The sequence below is a fragment of the Pteropus vampyrus genome, unplaced genomic scaffold (genome assembly GCF_000151845.1).
Source record: "Pteropus vampyrus isolate Shadow unplaced genomic scaffold, Pvam_2.0 Scaffold452, whole genome shotgun sequence".
In the NCBI taxonomy this organism is placed as follows: Eukaryota; Metazoa; Chordata; class Mammalia; order Chiroptera; family Pteropodidae; genus Pteropus; species Pteropus vampyrus.
The window spans coordinates 831,829-849,885 of record NW_011889233.1 but is presented as its reverse complement, the minus strand read 5'-3'; the positions used below and the strand labels follow the sequence as shown (position 1 = coordinate 849,885).

The following is an 18,057-nucleotide window of genomic DNA, read 5'->3' as shown; positions in this document are numbered from 1 at the left end:
ACTGGTGGTCTTAGCCCTACCTTTCACTCCCACACTCTGACTGACCTGCTCCCTGCACACTTACACCTTAGACACTCGTACACACTCACTCTGCACATGTTTTCACAGATAACAATTCACTCTCACCTTCCCCATGCTCACTCACATGCACTTCACGTGCACCTTCGCAGATATCTGCATTTTCCCAGTCTCTCACACACACTCTTGCACACTCTCCAACAGATATCCCTAATGTCACCGAGGGGGTATTGTTTACTCAGGGAAGAAAGAGACTTGCCAAGGCTGTGTACCAGTGCAGGGAAGAGCTGGGGAGTCCTAGCCCCACTCCAGGCCCAGCTCTCTGCTCCCCATGCTGATCTGGGACTGTCTGGTCTGGTTTACACCCCTTTATCCCTGGCACAAGCCAGGCCCTTGAGGTCATGGGGGCTGGGGAGGCACTGAGGAATATGTCTGGCATGTGCTGACAGGGGATTTCACTCTACAGCTGGGCCGGGAGGAGAATGTTGGGCAGAGGCCTGCAGCTGGAGATTCCAGAGGGTGCCTGGGGGAGGTAGCAGTGTGAGGAGGACAAGATCAGGCTGGGTTCAAGAACAGGGCTCAACTCTGCCAGTGACTTCATCAGCCTCATCACTCTCCTTAGCTCGTGGGGCCTGCCAGACTCTGAGCAACGAGTCTTCCCTGAGAGGGTGTGAGTGGTAAGAGGAGAGCAGGGGTGAGCATAGCAGGAGAGAAGAAGGAGAAATAGAGATTGACGGGGAGGGAGATAGAAACTTGCTTGGAGAGAGAGTGTGCTTTAGGGAGAGATAGAAAGACAGGGGCAGGAGGAGGGATAGTAGAGGAGACTTAGAGCGGGGAGAGAGATAGAGAGGGAGATAGAGAGGAAGAAAGAAAGAGGGAGGGAAAGACTGACTGATGGGAAGAGAGAAAAATAGAGAGAGGAGACAGAAGGAGAGAGACAAAGAGAAAAGCGAGAGACCGAGACATAGGGAGAGGGACCCAGGGAAAGCCAGAGGCCGACCCAGGACACAAGCAGTGGACACGACGGGAGCCATAGGCAGAGGATCCGGGATGGCCCTGAGGATCCCCATCCAGGCTCCCCTGCTTCTCATGGGGCTGCTGACCACAGGTGAGTGGAATCCTGGCCTTGTGACTTAGCGTTAAGAGGCTCTCATTTCCCACCCACATTCTCCATACAGACCCTCTTCCCTCTCTTGTTAACTTTCCTGTGTCCCCAGGCCTGGCCCAGTCGCCAATCGCTGCCTCAGTTTCCAGAGGCTTCTGGGCTCTGCCTGAAAACACAACGGTGGTAGAAGGGGCTGCTGCTGAGCTGCAGTGTGGGGTCAGTGCCCCCGGCAGTACAGTGCAATGGGCCAAAGATGGACTACTCTTAGGCCCTGATCCTAGGATCCCCAGCTTTCCACGGTACCACCTGGAAGGAGATCCTACTAGAGGTAAGGAATCAAAGCCTGAGACCCTGAGCCACTAGCAGAAGCTGACCGTGGCCCTGACCTTCAGTCCCACTTGCAGGTGAATTCCACCTGCATATTGAAGCATGTGACCTCAGCGATGATGCAGAGTATGAGTGCCAGGTCGGCCGCTCAGAGACAGGCCCTGAGCTCGTGTCTCCCAGAGTGATCCTCTCTGTCCTGGGTATGAGTGAGAGACCCCCATGATCCATGAGTCTGGACTTCCAGCCCTCTCCTACCCCAGAGCTCAGAAGTCCAAACTCCCAACCTCTCCTTCCTTCGATCTGAGGTGCAGAACTCATTTCATGAGCAATGAGACTCAAAGCTCGAATCCTTATATCTTTCTCGGTGGTGGCAGCTTACCCCAGACTCTTTTTCACCAGTGCCCCCCAAGGTGCTTCAGCTGACTCCTGAGGCAGGAAGCACAGTCACATGGGTAGCCGGGCAGGAATATGTGGTCAGCTGTGTGTCTGGGGACGCAAAACCAGCACCTGACATCACCTTCCTCCAGAGTAAGTGTGGGTGAACTGCTGGGGACAATGTGAGACCACTGGAGTGGGGCTCAGTGCCCTCCTAAGGGCCCCAGAAAACATTACATTCCTGAGATGGGGACATAGGCTTGGGGAGATGCTGAGGCCAGTGTAGGACCCAGTAGATGGAAGGGGACATCCCGGGAAAGGCACCAGGAGATCACAAGACTGCTGGTCTGGGACTCAGGGAAAGGGCTGAGGCTCCGAACAGAGATATGGGTGTTATCATCAGTGCAAAAACGAGAAGCTGAGGTAATGGGGGTGGGTGATACACTCCGGAAGGAGGGGAAGGGACAGGAGAGGCCTAGGAGCCAGCCCTGAGGACTCCGGGATTCAGGGAGGCTTGAATGTGTGGAGGGAGTGGGGTTAGTGCTTTTCCTCCAGACCCAGGAGAGGTGGGCAGTGTGTCCACCCTGATGACTTTCAGGCCATGCTCCCCAAGATCTATCTTGGGGGGAACCTGGCACCCCTCCAGCCCTCTTGTTGCCCCAAGGTGGACAAATAATTTCCGGCATCTCTGCTAATGTGAATGAGGGGTCTGAGGAGAAACTCTTCATCACAGAGGCCACGGCCAGGTATGGGAGCTGGGATGCCCTACCCTCAGCCTCACCCCCAAATTTCTCCATGAAGACTCCATGTCTCAGGTATTCAAGCATGGAAACATGAGTCAGGTATGAACATCTGAGACCCAATTCTTCACCCTGGCAATCAAAAACTTCTTCATGGGAACTCCAGTTCCAGATTACCAAGTACAAAGCTTTCGGCCATGTGTGGGTCTCTGGGACCCCAGTTCTCACTGCTGACCCCCCAAATCTCTTCCATGGAACTCCATATCCTAGGGGAAATCAGCATAAAGACTTAGATCAGGTGTGGGGACCTCTTTACTCTAAATCTCCAAATTTCAGATGATGACTGACTCTAGAACCTCAACTTCCCACCCAGGGTGACACCCCAGAGCTCGGATAATGGGAAGTTACTGGTCTGTGAGGGGTCCAGCCCTGCTTTAGACACCCCTATCAAGGTCTCAATCACCATGAATGTTCTGTGTAAGTGGAGAACTAGGTTGGCTGTGGGCACTAGGGACAGGGAGTAAGAATTGAGGGTCCTGGGGAGCACAGGGATTATGAAAGGTTCCAGCTCTCAAAGAGAAACATGGGTGTTCAAAGGGAGATTTTAGAGCCTGGAAATAATGGATGGGCTCCCCAGGCCCACTGAGTGACTGCTGCTCCCCAGTCCCCCCAGGACCGCCTACGATTGACTGGCCAGGCCTGGAGGAGGGGCACGTGCGAGCAGGGCAGAGATTGGAGCTGCTGTGTGTGGCCCAAGGAGGGAATCCGCCAGCCACACTGCAGTGGCTGAAGGTGAGGGCAGAGGCAGGCATGGGGGTGAGGAGGAAGGTGAGAGCCAGGAGCTGGCCTTGAACTAGCCCAGTCCTGTCTCTTTCTCCAGAATGGCCAGCCCATATACACAGCGTGGGACACAGAGCATGCTCAGGCGGTTGCACGCAGCATGCTAGTGATGAATGTGCGACCGGAAGACCATGGGGCGAGGCTCAGCTGTGAAGCCCACAACAGCGTATCTAAAGGGGTCCAGGAACGCGGGGTCACGCTGCAGGTGACCTGTGAGTCCTGGTGCCAGCTGCCCATCCGTCAGTCCATGCCCCAGAGAACCATCTGCTTGTGCCCACAAATCATGCCTGTCTGATGCCAAAGACTTCATCATCTGTCCCCAGATCCCTATGTGGGCTGGTCTGTGAGGCATCCAGCCCAGCTTAGTATCCCTCCTCTGTCTACCATCCCCGCAGTTCCCCCCAGTGCCATTACCATCCTGGGATCTGCATCCCAGTCTGAGAACAAGAATGTGACGCTCTCCTGCATCACCAAGTCCAGTCGCCCACGGGTCCTGCTGAGATGGTGGCTGGGCTGGCGGCAGCTGTTGCCCACAGAGGAGATGATCATGGATGTGAGGCTGGGGCCAGGCTCCTAAGTCTGAGGGAGGAGGGAGCTGGGGGGCATGACTCCTGGATCTCGGAGAGGAGGGGTCCAATAGCTTGGATGCCTTTGTCCTTGGGGAGCATGGACTGGGACCTGTGCCTCCTGGGTCTGACAAAGGAGAGGGTGAAGATGCATCATGTGTCCGTGCTGGGATCTGGGGTGGTCTCAGGCCCCTAGTACCATGGGTGAGGGTGCTCTAGTACCCAGGCTGAAGCTCTTTCCTGCCAGGGCCTTTATGGTGGCCACATCTCCATGTCCAACCTGACGTTCCTGGTGCGACGCGAGGACAATGGTCTGACCCTCACTTGTGAAGCCTTTAGTGAGGCCTTCACCAAGGAGACTTTCAAGAAGTCACTCACCCTGAATGTGAAATGTGAGCCCCCACCTTTGCCCCGGGGGTGGCTCATGCTGTAGAGACCCCACCCTTGGGCCCCAGCCCAGAGAGTAAAATCCCTCTTCCTGGCTTTCTCCACAGATCCGGCCCAGAAGCTGTGGATTGAGGGTTCCCCGGAGGGGCAGCGCCTCCGGGCGGGGACCCGGGTGAAGTTGGTGTGTCTGGCCATTGGAGGCAACCCAGACCCCTCCCTCACCTGGTACAAGGTCAGTGCCAAGCAAGGGCTATGCAGTGGCCAGGAATGTGGAGGAAGCATGAAGGCCTGTCTTTCCTCCAGAGTCTTGGGAAATCTTGGAAAAATCTACACTTGAAAAATACTGGAGATTTTGAATTTTGGCAGGAATTTGGAAAAGACACATTGCCATAATGATTTAATGGAAAATGCCGGTAATTCTGGGAAATCAGTGAGCATTCTAGCTTAAAAGAAGGAATTCTGAATCAGGATTGGGAATTCTAGAGAAAAGGCAATTAATGTCATTAAAATTAAAGGATATGCTGATGAAATCTCAGAATTCAGGTGAAGTGGCAGAGATTTTAGGGAAAGACTAAGAATTTCAGGAACAAAGACAATGATGGACAAAAGCTAGAAATTTGGAGAAAGACTAGTAATTCCACAGAATACTGAAAATCCATTAATATTATATTGAATTCTTGGAATTTGGGAGTAAGTAAATGAAATTCTGGTAAAAGTAAAAGAAATTCTGACAGAATTCTGGAAAGATCTTTGGAAGTTAAGGAGCTAGTGGAAATTTGGGGGGAAAGACTAGGAATTATAGGAATAAAATGGAATTGAATTTAATTGGATGGAATTCTGTGGAAATGCCAAGCCTTTGGGCCACACAAAGGATTCTAGTAAAAGATAAAGATAATTAAAGGATATTGGGGAGGGATTCAGAAATCTGTGGAAAGACAATGGAATTAAGGAAACGATCAAAGGAGATTTTTGAGGAAAGTGAGAATTTTAAGAAAAAGAATTAAAGATAGGAAAAAAAATGAAGGAATTCTAAGAAAAGCTTGGGAATTCCAAGGGAGTTTCCTGGAGTATGTGATATTTGGTAAATGTAGCTAAAATGGATTTTGAGGAATGGGGTTGACGGTCAGCAAGAGGCGCTAACGATTGCAGGCCTCGGGTGAGCAGAGGAGGCGGAGCGTGGGGTGAGGCGCTGGACTGGAGGCGGGATCAGTCAGCAAAACCGCGGGACTCACGCGGTCCAGGTCAGGCGGGAGAGATTCAGGGTCAGGGGTGATCAATTCCAGTCCCATTCTTCTGCCCTAGCCGGGTGCCCGCGGAAGGGGGCGCCTTTTTCTCATCACACAGACTTTATCTGGGCTGGCGGCGGTCAACCCAATGGGGACATCTCAGGGGGCAATACCAGGGCTACCCGCAGTCCTCCAGTCTGTCTCCACCCTCAGGATTCGCGCACGGTGACCGAACCCTGGCCGCCCCAGGAGCCGCGGCGGGTGCAGCTGGGAAGTCTGGAGAAGTCCGGGAGCACCTTCTCCCGTGAGCTAGTGCTGATCACGGGTCCGTCGGACAACCAGGCCAAGTTCACGTGCAAGGCCGGCCAGCTCAGCGCGTCCACGCAGCTTGTGGTGCAGTGTGAGGGCACGCACGGCCGGAGTGGGTGGGAGGGCTTGGCCGCAGCCGGGAACTGAGCCATTGCTGTCGAGGGGAACTGTGGATGCTGCAGAGTCAGCACACGGGTGAGCAGAGGAGGCGAGGCGGGTCAAGGGACGCTAGGCTAGGCCGAGCCTGGGGTTAAGGCGGAGCGGAAGCAGTTCGGGCCTTCCCTTCACCTCTGAGCCTAGCTCCTCCGACCCGTTCTTAAAGTTCCTCCAACTAATGTGACGATCCTGGCCAACGCCTCAGCGCTGCGCTCTGGGGATGCTTTAAACTTGACGTGCGTCAGCGTTAGCAGCAACCCTCCTGTCAACTTGTCCTGGGACAAGGAGGGGGAGAGGTGAGAGTGAGAGTGACCCTGCCTCTCCCTGGTTCTGGTCACGCCCCCTTACCTTCCGAGTCCCGCCCCACCACCACCACCCCGCCCCAGCTCCCCTTTGTCCTGCCCAATACCCAGCCCACCTCTGGCTCTGCTCCCACCCCCGCGCCGGCCCTGACCTGACCCCACCCCATCCCCGCCTGGTTCGCAGGCTGGAAGGCGTGGCCGCACGGCCCCGGAGTGCCCCATTCAAAGGTTCTGCCGCCGCCAAGAGCGTCCTTCTCAGAATTTCATCTCGCGACCACGGACACCGTGTGACCTGCCGTGCCCATAGCACCGAGCTACGGGAAACCGTGAGCGCCTTCTACCGCCTCAACGTGCTGTGTATGTGTGCCAATCTCGTGGTTCCCTCCTTGATTACCACTCGAGTCTTCACCTTGACACTGTTCTTGAGCTCCATCCTAAACCTTCAAACTTTCCTGAACTTCATTCTGACCCTGGCCTTGCACCAACTCCTGTCCTGCCCAAACCCCGTCTTGCCTTTATCCTCTATCCTAATCCCTGACTATGACCCCCGCCTCCTGAACCCTCTTTAAACCTCTATCCTTAAACCTAAATCTGGCCTCTACCCTTTTCTTAAACTGGATCCTAACTTCCATCCTTAACCAAACCCCTAAACTCAGTTTGGAACTTAATTGTTACTTTGTTCATCTTAAATCTAGTCCCAATCCCGCTTTTAACCCTTTACACCTGTACCTGATCTCAAATCCATCCCGGACCCTGATCTTAACAATTTTGACTCCCGGCGGCGCCACCTCCGCAGACCCTCCAGAGTTCCTGGGGGAACAGGTGCTTGTGGTGACTGCAGCGGAGCAGGGCGAAGCACTGCTGCCAGTGTCGGTGTCTGCCAACCCGGCCCCAGAGGCCTTCAACTGGACCTTCCGGGGCTACCGCCTCAGCCCAGGTGTGGGAATGGGCATGGAGAGGGGTGCAGGTCTTTGGAAAGGGAGGGCCTAGCAGCCCTCTTATCCTGACCTCTCTCAGCTGGTGGCCCCCGGCATCGCATCCTGTCTGGTGGAGCACTACAGCTATGGAATGTGACCCGCGCTGACGACGGCCTCTATCAGCTGCACTGCCAGAATTCGGAGGGCACCGCTGAAGCTCTAGTGCGGCTGGATGTACACTGTGAGCCCCTTCCCCCATCACCCTAGGAAACTAGGTAGCTCTGGGAGCCCCATCCATCATGGAAACCACGCCTACCCAGGGAACTTTGCCCACTGTGGAATCTCCTTATTGTGGAAGCTCCTCCCACCCAGGGATATTCACCCATCCTGGAAGCCTCTCACTCTGATCAACAGTGATGGAAACATGCTTACTCACTAGAGAGATCCTATGTGGAATCTGTCCAGATAGGGGACCAACCTACATGGGAGTTATTCCCACCAAGCCTACTGTGGAAGCCCCACCTCCACACAATTCTGGAAGTCTGGACCTACTCATGTCACCACAGAGGCACAGTAGAAAGTGAGAACAACCTCACTAACCCTGAGAACAACTCGAAGTTCTCCACATAAAGAGCAGACTGTGTCACACCCGTAACTTTCCTGGACACCTCTAAGATACCTCTCCCACCTGGGACCCCCTCCCACCTGGGATCCTCTCCCACCATGGCCTGTTGAGGCCTAAGTGCCTCCCCCAAACCCCTGCCTCTTCCAGATGCTCCCACTATCCGAGCTCTTCAGGACCCCACTGAGGTGAATATTGGGGGTTCTGTGGATATAGTCTGCACTGTTGATGCCAACCCCATCCTTCCGGGGATGTTCAACTGGGAGAGATTGGTGAGAATCTAACCTTTGGTAAAAAGAGGTGGGGCTGGGAGATGTGGTTTCTTGACTGTGAGCCCCTTGGGAGGAGGAGTCACATCTACATGATCTTGTGTAACTATATACATGTCACAGCATGCTCAAGAACTAACTGTTGAATGGCAGATGAATGGATGGATGAGTGGATAGATAACCAGGTGAGTGAGTGGGCAGGTGGATGGATATACGGAATGATAGGTAAATGGGTGGATGAACAGTTAGATGGATGAGTGGATGGAATAACAGATGGACAAAGGGACAAATGAATGAATGGATAAATGGATTAAAGATGAATGACTAGATAATTGAATGAGAGAAATGAGTAGGTAAATGGATTAGATTAGAAAATAGATAGATAGAAGATAGATAGATAGATAGATAGATAGATAGATAGATAGATAGATAGATAGATAGATAGATAGATAGATAGACAGACCATCAGTGTAAAGATATCTGTGAAAAGATGAAGGATCAATAAATGAATGGATGGTTGGATGGAGAGATAGATAAATAGGTGGCTGGATGAATCGATGAACAGATGCATGTACTTATGAGTGGTACATGTATGAGTGAATAGATAGGGAGGATAGGTGGAGAGATGAAAGAGAATAGATGAATGGATTAAAGGAAGACAAATAGTTGGATTAATGAATGGATGAATGGATGAATGGATGGAAGGAGAGGTAGATGAATGGGTGGATAAGTGGATGAATTGGTGAATAGGTGGATGGTTAAATAGATGGATAGATAGGTGAATAAATGGCTCCATGCATGAATGGTTGGATAAATGGATGGATAGATAAATAGATGACAAGAGGAATTTTTTCTTTGCTAGCTTTGTAAAGAGCGATAGTGGCTGGGAAAATAAAACTACAGAAGGGATAATGGAGCTGGGGCAAAGACTGGGGGCCATCTCCCTGAATCTTGGGCCTCCAGGGAGAAGAGGAGGAGGACCAGAGCCTGGATGATATGGAGAAGATCTCAAAAGGGTCCACAGGGCGTCTTAGGATTCACAATGCCAAGTTGACTCAGGCTGGTGCTTACCAGTGCATTGTGGACAATGGGGTGCCACCTCCAGCCCGAGGGCTGGTCCGTCTTGTCATCAGATGTGAGTAACGCTCATACCCCTGACTTCAGGGCCTGCCACTAAACCCACAATCCTTCTGCATACCTCATTTTGACTCCCAACCGCTCCTAGTTGCTCCCCAGGTGGAACACCCCACTCCTTTAACTAAGGTGGCTGCAGCTGGAGACAGCACCAGTTCTGCCACCCTCCATTGTCGTGCCCGAGGTGTCCCCAACATTGTCTTCACTTGGACTAAAAATGGGGTCCCTCTGGATCTCCAAGATCCCAGGTGAGCCCAGGCTCAGCCAGGTAGCACTCCAGCCCCAACTCTGGTCCCTCAGCCCCAGTTACCCTCTCTGAATTTCTGCTGCAACTCCTCTCCAGGTACATGGAACACACATATCACCAAGGTGGAGTCCATAGCAGTCTCTTGACGATTGCCAATGTGTCTGCAGCCCAGGATTATGCCCTCTTCACATGCACAGCCACCAACCCCCTTGGTTCGGATCACACCAACATTCAACTCGTCAGCATCAGTATGGTGGGAGAAGGCTGTGAGGGTGTTGGGAGGGTGCTCCCTGGGTTAGTCCCCAAGTCTCCAGTTGGCATTGGCAGTGTTCCTGAAACCTGAGAAGTGTTTATAAGTAAGAATAGAGTTTTTGCCTGACCTGAAAATCCTAATGGAGACTGGATTTGCAAGGAAACCCACAACGAAGGAAAAAAAAGGAGGGAGAACTTATTGGCACATGTAACTTAAAAGTAGATTTTCAGGAGTCACTAGATCCAGGTTCAGCTGTTATCAAGAACTCTCCATCTGTTAGGTCTGATTTTCTCTATGTTGTCTTTATTCTAAGGCTTCTCATAGTGGGCTGTTATTCCTGGGGGAAATATAATTTTTTCTCTTCCTAACAGTGGTATAAAAGCACTAGAATTAAGATTCGTTGGCTCTACCTGGCTCCCAGCCCTGAATCAATCATGTGGTCAGGGGAATGCAATACTCTGGTTGTCCAGGCCTTGTCATATGTCCATCCTATAAGGGGTAGAGTCACTCCCATTGGGAGCCTGAAAATGTGGGCAAGTGATTCTCCAAAGAATAATCAGAGTTCTGTAACCAAGAGAAATGAGGGGAATGGTTATAAGCACAAAAATTCCACTACAAGGAACATATTGTCGATCCTCATTATTTGTAGAGTCTTTATTTGCAAATTTGTCTATTTGCTAAAATTTATTTGTTACCCCCAAATCAATACTCATGCTGCTTTCTCAGTGGTTAGTGACATGCACAAAATGGGTGAAAAATTCGAGTCACCCAGTGAACACATTCTCAGCCTAAGTAGAACAAAGTCACATTCTGCTCTCTCGTTTCAGCTCTCATACATAAATAAATGTGCTTTTCGAGGTCTATTTAGTGCTATATTTTTTTGTGCTTTTTGTTAGTGGTTTTGCTATTTAGAATGGCCCCCAAGCATAGAGCTGAAGTGCTGTCTGGTGTTCCTAACTGCAAGAAGGCTGTGATGTGCCTTATGGAGAAAATACTTCTGTTGGAAAAGGTTCGTTCAGGCATGAGTTATAGCACTATCAGCTATGAGTTTAATGTTAATGAATCAACAAGGTATATTACATAGGGTATCTTTAAACAGAAACAAACAAAACAAGATCATGTAGTGATGATTTGATAAAAATGTGACTACGGGCTTGTAGGAACCTAAGTCTGCATTTTCCCTAGAAGCAGTGGTTTGGTATTTGCTAATTCAGTATTCACAATGACTTTATAGAACATAACCACTATGAATAATGAGAATCGACTATATATTTAAAATCACTCTTAGTAATATCTGGAAGAAATCTTCCAGAGTATTTTTGTATCCTCTGACTACTCTCTCTGTCCTTCTCCTTAAAGGCCGCCCTGATCCTCCATCAGGATTAAGGGTTATGAGCATGACCCCATACTCGGTGGGGCTGGAGTGGAAACCTGGCTTTGATGGGGGCTTGCCACAGAGGTTCCAAATCAGGTGGGTCCTTGTTAAGGCAGAAAGGGGTGGCAGCCAACAGGGCTGGGGCACCCTCCTGAGTGATTGCCCTCCCTCTCATATAGGTATGAGGCTCTGGGGATCCCAGGGTTCCTCTACATGGATGTCCTACCACCCCAGGCCACCACCTTCACACTGACTGGGCTGCAGCCTTCTACGCGATACAGGGTCTGGCTACTGGCCAACAATGCCCTGGGGGACAGCGGACTAGCTGACAAGGGATCTCAGATCTCTATCACCACCCCAGGTGGGAAGGGACAGTCTTGGACAGTTTGCAGAGTTCTGCGGAGGACTTAAAGGGTGGTATGGTGAAGTCAGTACTATTAGTCCCTTTTTATAGATGAAGAAACTGAGGCCCAGAGAGGTTAAGCAATTGTCGAAGATCACACAGCTGGACGGGGATAGAGATGCGGTTGAAACTCAGATAGGTAAACTCCAGAGACTAGATTTGAGTCACTAAATTATACTATCTGAATGTAATTAGTGACACAAGGGAAGTTAGAAAAGAGTTTGAATTGAATGAAAATGAAAACCATGGGGTGCAGCTAAAGCAGTGCTTAGCAGGGAATTTGTAGCATTGAATGCACATATTAGATTTAAAAAGAAAAAAAGAAAAAAAGGCCTCGAATTAACACTATAAGTTTCTTAAGAAACTAAAAAAAGAAGAGCAAATTAAACCCAGAGGAAACAGAAGGAAGGAAATAATTAAGGTAAGAGCAGAAACTGGCAAACTCAAAAACAGAAAAATAATAGAGTAAGATCAATAAAATTGAAAGCTATTGCTTTAAAAAATTAACAACATTTATAAAGTTAAGCTAGGTGAAAAAGAGAGAAGACACAAGTTAACCAATATCAGGAATGAAAGAGGGAACATTACATTAAGGGAATAATAAGGAAATATTATGAACAACTTTATGCTAATAAATTCAGCAACTTTGATGAAATGAACAAATTCTTTGAATAAGAGTAATGAGAACGTTTAGGCTCTGATGGGCCCTGTAGTGTTGTGGTTAATCACAGAGCCTTGTTCAGACAAGCCTGGGTTCCACTTCCAGCTCTGTCAAGTCCTAGTTGTGAAACCTTAGGCAAGTTACTTAACCTCTTTGAGCCTCCGTTAAATTTCTTTGAGCCTCAGTTTCTAAAAATAGGGTGTGCCTTAGTTTCTGAAAGTAAGGTCTATCTCAGACAGTTGTGAGGATTCAATGAGTTAATATATCTAAAGTGTTTAGAACAGGGTCCTGTATGAAGTAAGTGCTATGTAAGTACTAATTTTTAAGAAATGTCTCCTGCTCACCTTCACCTTCTGTTTACTTTGCCCCATGAAAGCACCCTCTTTCTGTCTTTCCTTTTCTGACAGAGCAGACTTTTACCCCATGGAAATAAGGACCCTTTTCCATCCCCACAATCTCCCTTTCTCTCCGTCCCCCCATTCCAGTCTTCCATTTAAGAACTAAAGCATAAAGTACTATACTCACTTCCCTTGTGCTAGAACTTATTCCCCTATTAAGGGATCCTGAGAGCCCAGCATCTTTTTTGGTTAATTTGAAAAATTAACAACTCAGGTTAAAAGAAACTTGCACACTATAAAGCACTCATCGATAATTAATTAATATTATTATAGACATTAACATGGCTATTAACAGTATCAGCAATTTCCAGCTCTTTTTGAAATATTCCTAAGGGGCAATAAGTCAGTTCCTATAAGTCTCGAAATAAGATGAAAAATTTAATAGGAGACTGAGAAATATTTAAGGCTTATCCCAGATTCTTGGTGTTAATTCACATTTTCTTTATCCACCCCCAGGTCTATACCAGCCTTCTGGAGAACCTGACTACCAGCTGCCCACAGAGCAGCCTGCAGGCAAGTCCTCAATGCCCTGAAAACCCCTTGCTCCCCTGAGAATAGAAGTTTCTGGTCTCTAACACTGCCCCCTCCACCTATAGACACAGCCCCTTAAGACTTAGCTTGGTCCTTGTAGGCCCTCGCTCATTTCCTTAGTTCTTTCTCTTGTGTAGATGTGATCAATTTTTTCTCTTCCCAATTCATTTTAATTCTGAAAGAATTAGCTGATCTCATGCCATGTGCATAGCCTGTATCAGTTGGCTTTTGCTGCATAACAAACCACCCTAAACATGGGCAGTTATAACAACGAACATTATTTCTCGTGATTTAATGAGTGGCTGAACAGCTCTGGTCTGGCTACAGTCAGCTGGCAGCTCAGCTGAGACTGGTTGGTCCAGGATGGCCCCCTCTTCACGTGTCTGATGATCTGGCTCTTGGTTGAGACAATGGTGATAACTGGGCCACATGTCTCCCCTTAGAGGGCCTTAGTCTTGTTTACATGGAGGTGGGCACAGGAGTCCCAAGAGCAGCAAGAGAGGGCAATCTCCAATTTACAATCACCTTTTCAAGCTTCTGATTCTGTCACATTTGCTATTGTCTTAGTGGCTGAAGCAAGTGACATGGCTCAACCCAGAGTCGGTGTAGAAGGGACTACTCAAGAGTATGGATACAGAGAGAAAATTGTGACCATTTTGCAAACAATTCCCTTCAGGGCCTGAGAAGAAGGTTGCAAATGATAGAAATTCCACTATCGTCAGCAATAAAGGAATTGCTTGGCTCTTGAAATTAAAAACTCCAAGTATGGCTGGATTTAGGTGCTCAGAATTTTCACCAAGGATCTACTTATCACTCTCTCAATTTTGCCTTCATCGCTGATGGCTTCCTTCTCGGTTTCCTTCATCAAGAGTACAAAGAAGTTCCACACACACCTCTAGCTTTCATTTCACATCTTAGCCTGTAGAGGTGTGTCCTAAGTGTGCTGATAAAAATCCACCTGGGGTCAAATGCCAGTCTGTGAACCAATCACTGTGAAAAGAGGGATGAGTACTGTGTCTTCCATGGAGTTCTGAAGCACCATACAGACTGAGACCAGGGTAGTGGCTGTTTCCTCAAAGGGAAATGAGTGTTGTTAGAAAAAGATGGAGAATGGATGCTGAATGGATATATACTTAGAGGGACTTAGTCTTGTCCTCAGGGATACATACAGCAGAGGAGTCTAATATTGTCTGGGATGTAAGTTTGTGTGAAGAAGTCATTTGAGATGATGTTAGAAGGGTGAATAAGAGTTGAGAAGAAAGGACATTTAAGAGCAGACATTTGACTATTCCAAGGCTTAGAGGTGTATTTGCCTCAGTGAATCTAGAAACAGCATGGTTAGTTAGTGAGGCTGGAGGGTCCAACATCTGAGTCTTTGTTTGATGGTCAAGACTGGAGATCAGAAGATGGTCAGAAGAGGCCAGATCACAGGTCCTGAATACTCAGATAAGAAGTTGAAGCTCCTGCCTGAGTCCCTACACAGAGAACCCTGCTCTAGGCCTAGAGCCAGTTGTTGTGGACTCACTGAAGTGGGTACCTTCCGCCCTCAGGCTCCTCGGAGCTGCCTCTGCTGTCTGTGCTGTTTGCTGTTGGGGGTCTTCTGCTGCTTTCTAATGCCTCCTGCGTCGGTAGATTCCTTTGGCAGCGGAGATTGAGGCGTCTTGCTGAGGGTGAGGAGACACTTGTCCTGCTGGGATGGAGGCCCAAGGGTGATGGGGATCCCTGGGGCTGCTGCATATTGAAGGTTTCCCAGGGCCAAGTAGACTTGAAGGGAGTGTCTCTGATCTCCTTTTTCTTACTTCTCTCAGGCATCTCAGAGAAGACAGAGGCAGGGTAAGCGGGGCAATTTTTCTGTAAGAAAGGCTCTAGGGGAAGTTTGGGGGTGACAGGCATCAAAAGGTCAACACCTAACTGCCCTCCATACTTCCACCCTGGAAGGTCAGAGGAGAGCCAGATCAAGAATGACTATGAGGAGAGCCAGTGGACTGGAGACCGGGACACTCGAAGCTCCACGGTGAGTGGGGGTGCTCCTGACAGCCCTGCTGATGGAACTGACAGTGACTAAAATTCTGCCATTAGATTTAGGTTAATCATTGCCTTTTCCAGGAAGTAGAGAGTCAGAGAATGAAAAACACTTTATCTGTTTTTTTGTTTTTTGTTTTTTGTTTTTGGTGGGGATGGATGTTGACAGCTTAGCACAGCAGATGTAGAGCCATATTATCACTCCATGAAGGACTTCAGCCCCCAGCTGCCACCAATGCTGGAGGAGGTGTCTTATCCCCAAGGTGAGTTATGACCACATCAGAACTCCCTCCACTTATAGCTACCCCTGACATCTGCACTGGGTGCACTGATCGTCCCTTCTTTCCACTCCAACTCCAGGTTTCACAGATCTTGAAGAGGAGGATATGGCCTTTCCTAGGCACCTTTATGATGAGGTGGAAAGGCTGTATGCCCTGTCTGGGGCCTGGGGACACCTCTATGATGAAGTACAGATGGTGAGATTTATATCAGCGGAAGTCATTCATGGCTAGTGCCAGAAACCTGCATCCTACTGCTTATATTAGTCAGGGTAAACTAGCTGCTATCCCAGATAGGCCTGGCCATAACCCAGTGGCCTAAAAAAGACAGTCTATTTCTTTCTCACATAGCAGTCAGAGGTGAGTGGCTCTGCTGCATGTGGTTATTACAGAACCCAAGTTCTCTCCATTGTGGTCCCCTGCCATTCCTTAGCATATCGTCCAAGTTTACATGGATGGGCCAATTCACTGGGAGTTTCAACCAGTGGGAGAGGGAAAAAGAGTGTGAAGGAAGCACAACCCTGCCTTATGGTCTGGGCTTAGAAATTGTACACTCTACTCTACTGGTGAGAACGTAGCCACATGGTCACAGCTAACTGCAAAGGAAGCTGAGAAATGTAGTCTAGCTTGGCAGCTATATGCCTCACTACAGTTCTGTTACTGTTGGATAGTTAGCCATCTCCACTATATTGGTTAATCAGAGATATAAAGAAAGAGTTTTTTTGCCCCCTCAGTTGAAAAGTCAAAGCATAAAATTGTCTTCAGGCCCACCCAGCTGGACTCAGAATTTCCTCCCTAAAGATGTCCCTAGAAAATCCAGGTTTCTATCTTATTAGATGAGAAACCTCAAAGAAAGAGAATGCCTTTTTCCCCAATATCTCCAAATCTCCATTGTTTATTGGTCTAGCTTGGGTCACATTCTCATCGCTGAACCCCTGAGGCAGGATAAGCTAATTGGACAGGTCTGGATCCGTGTCCACCCATGGCATCAGGGAGTAGGGACCAGGCCCACTCAATCTGCTGGACTGAGTGGAGAGGGACAGAACGCCCAGAGAGAAGTGAACATAGTGGCTGGGCAGGCAAAAACAACAGACAGGTATTTTGACCATCAACTACCCCCCACCAATTACCCACAGTAAAGGAGGTGGGGCAGAACCCCTGACTTTTGGTATGGCTTTGGCTAATGCTGGGCCAAGTATTTCTCTCGGTAACATTGTTCCAGATGGTGGAAATGAGAGTAAAATGCTGTCCGTGGTGCTGAACCATATGTGCCCTCTGAAGCACAGATGTAGTCTGCACACTTTTCCGGTAAAGGACCAGTAGATATTTTGGGCTTTGCAGGACATACTGTCATCAAAACTACTCAGCTCTGCCACTGTAGTGTAAAAACAGCCATAGTCAGTACATAGACAAATGAGTGCGGCTAAGTTCTAATAAAACTTTTTTTTGAACACTGAAATTCGAATTTCATATGTCACAAATATTATTCTTTTGATACTTTCCCAGTGGTTAAAAAATGTGAAAATGTTCTTAGCTCTTAGAAAGTACACAAACAGGTAGCAGACCATATTTGGACCATGGGCAAGTCTGCTCTAAAGTTTGCTGAGCTGAAAAAAAATCATTTCTCCCAATATTAGGGCAAAGCACATCCCAAGTAAGGACCACTCTACATGGCATAATTTTTCTTTTCTATTTTGATGAGAAAATGTTTTGGAAATTCATAAGACTGATGGAATCATGACTCACATTCCACAATTTCCATAGCTGACATTGTGGGCTTTTAAAAGTTTCATATTTCTGACATTTAAATTATTTTTCTGACAAGAAATCATGAGATATCTTGGGCTTGCTTAAAAATAGTCCAGTTAGTGTAGGTGGGGGATGAAAATATAAAGCTATAGATAAGTCAAGATTGACAAAGTGTTGGTATTATTAAAGCTCAGCGATGGGTACATGCAGATTCATGATAAGAATTCATTATAATCCCTATCTTCTTTGTGTATGTTGGAATTTCCCCATAATTGTAAGGTAAAACATTTTTTTCTGGGAAGTAAAGAGGGGTGCGTATCCCTAGAGCTTCAGTGATGACCCAAAGGACATCTCTCTATGGCTCTAACTCCACCTTTGTTTCTCGTCAGAGCCCCAGTGACCTCCACTGGTCTAAGGACAAGTATGAGGATCCAAGAGGAATCTATGATCAGGTGGCAGGAGATTTGGACACTGTGGAACCTGATTCTCTACCCTTTGAGCTGAGGGGACATCTGGTGTGAGAAGCTTCTCGACACCCTCTTCTTACACCCGCAGGACATAACATTCCAGTGGTCCTTTTCATTCTGGCCTGGGATGAGCTCGTTAAGTGAGCTCCATAAGATACAAATGGACTGGACTTTTTCAGGAGAGGACATGGAGGGGTGTGTGTAAGTGACAAAAGATGATTTAAGCTGGTGTCAAAATATCAAGAAGACTCCTCCTGGGATTGGCTTTGGAAAGTAAACTTCTTTAAAGGGACACAGTGAATTGTAAAAGATATCTAATAAAAGTTGTTTTGAGAGTTTTATGCTTTTTAAATTAAATTTTCATAAGCAGGAAAAGGCAT

The 18,057-nt window shown here is 48.3% G+C and overlaps 1 protein-coding gene across 1 annotated transcript; it reads left to right on the top strand.

Moving 5' to 3' along the window:
• Window positions 1-495: 495 nt before the first annotated feature.
• Window positions 496-17,731, top strand: NPHS1 (NPHS1, nephrin). The gene is made up of 29 exons (XM_011381810.2): window positions 496-1,126; window positions 1,236-1,451; window positions 1,528-1,650; window positions 1,850-1,978; window positions 2,490-2,571; window positions 2,939-3,042; window positions 3,230-3,357; window positions 3,446-3,617; window positions 3,801-3,958; window positions 4,219-4,363; window positions 4,466-4,590; window positions 5,798-5,984; window positions 6,216-6,345; window positions 6,536-6,708; window positions 7,148-7,288; window positions 7,369-7,509; window positions 8,041-8,162; window positions 9,123-9,294; window positions 9,385-9,541; window positions 9,637-9,788; window positions 11,153-11,264; window positions 11,348-11,529; window positions 13,087-13,143; window positions 14,712-14,831; window positions 14,970-14,994; window positions 15,100-15,175; window positions 15,353-15,446; window positions 15,544-15,659; window positions 17,600-17,731. Exons 1-29 carry the CDS (start codon window positions 913-915, stop codon window positions 17,729-17,731), a joined length of 3,885 nt encoding a protein of 1,294 aa, XP_011380112.2. The 5' UTR covers window positions 496-912.
• The last annotated feature ends 326 nt before the right edge of the window (window positions 17,732-18,057 follow it).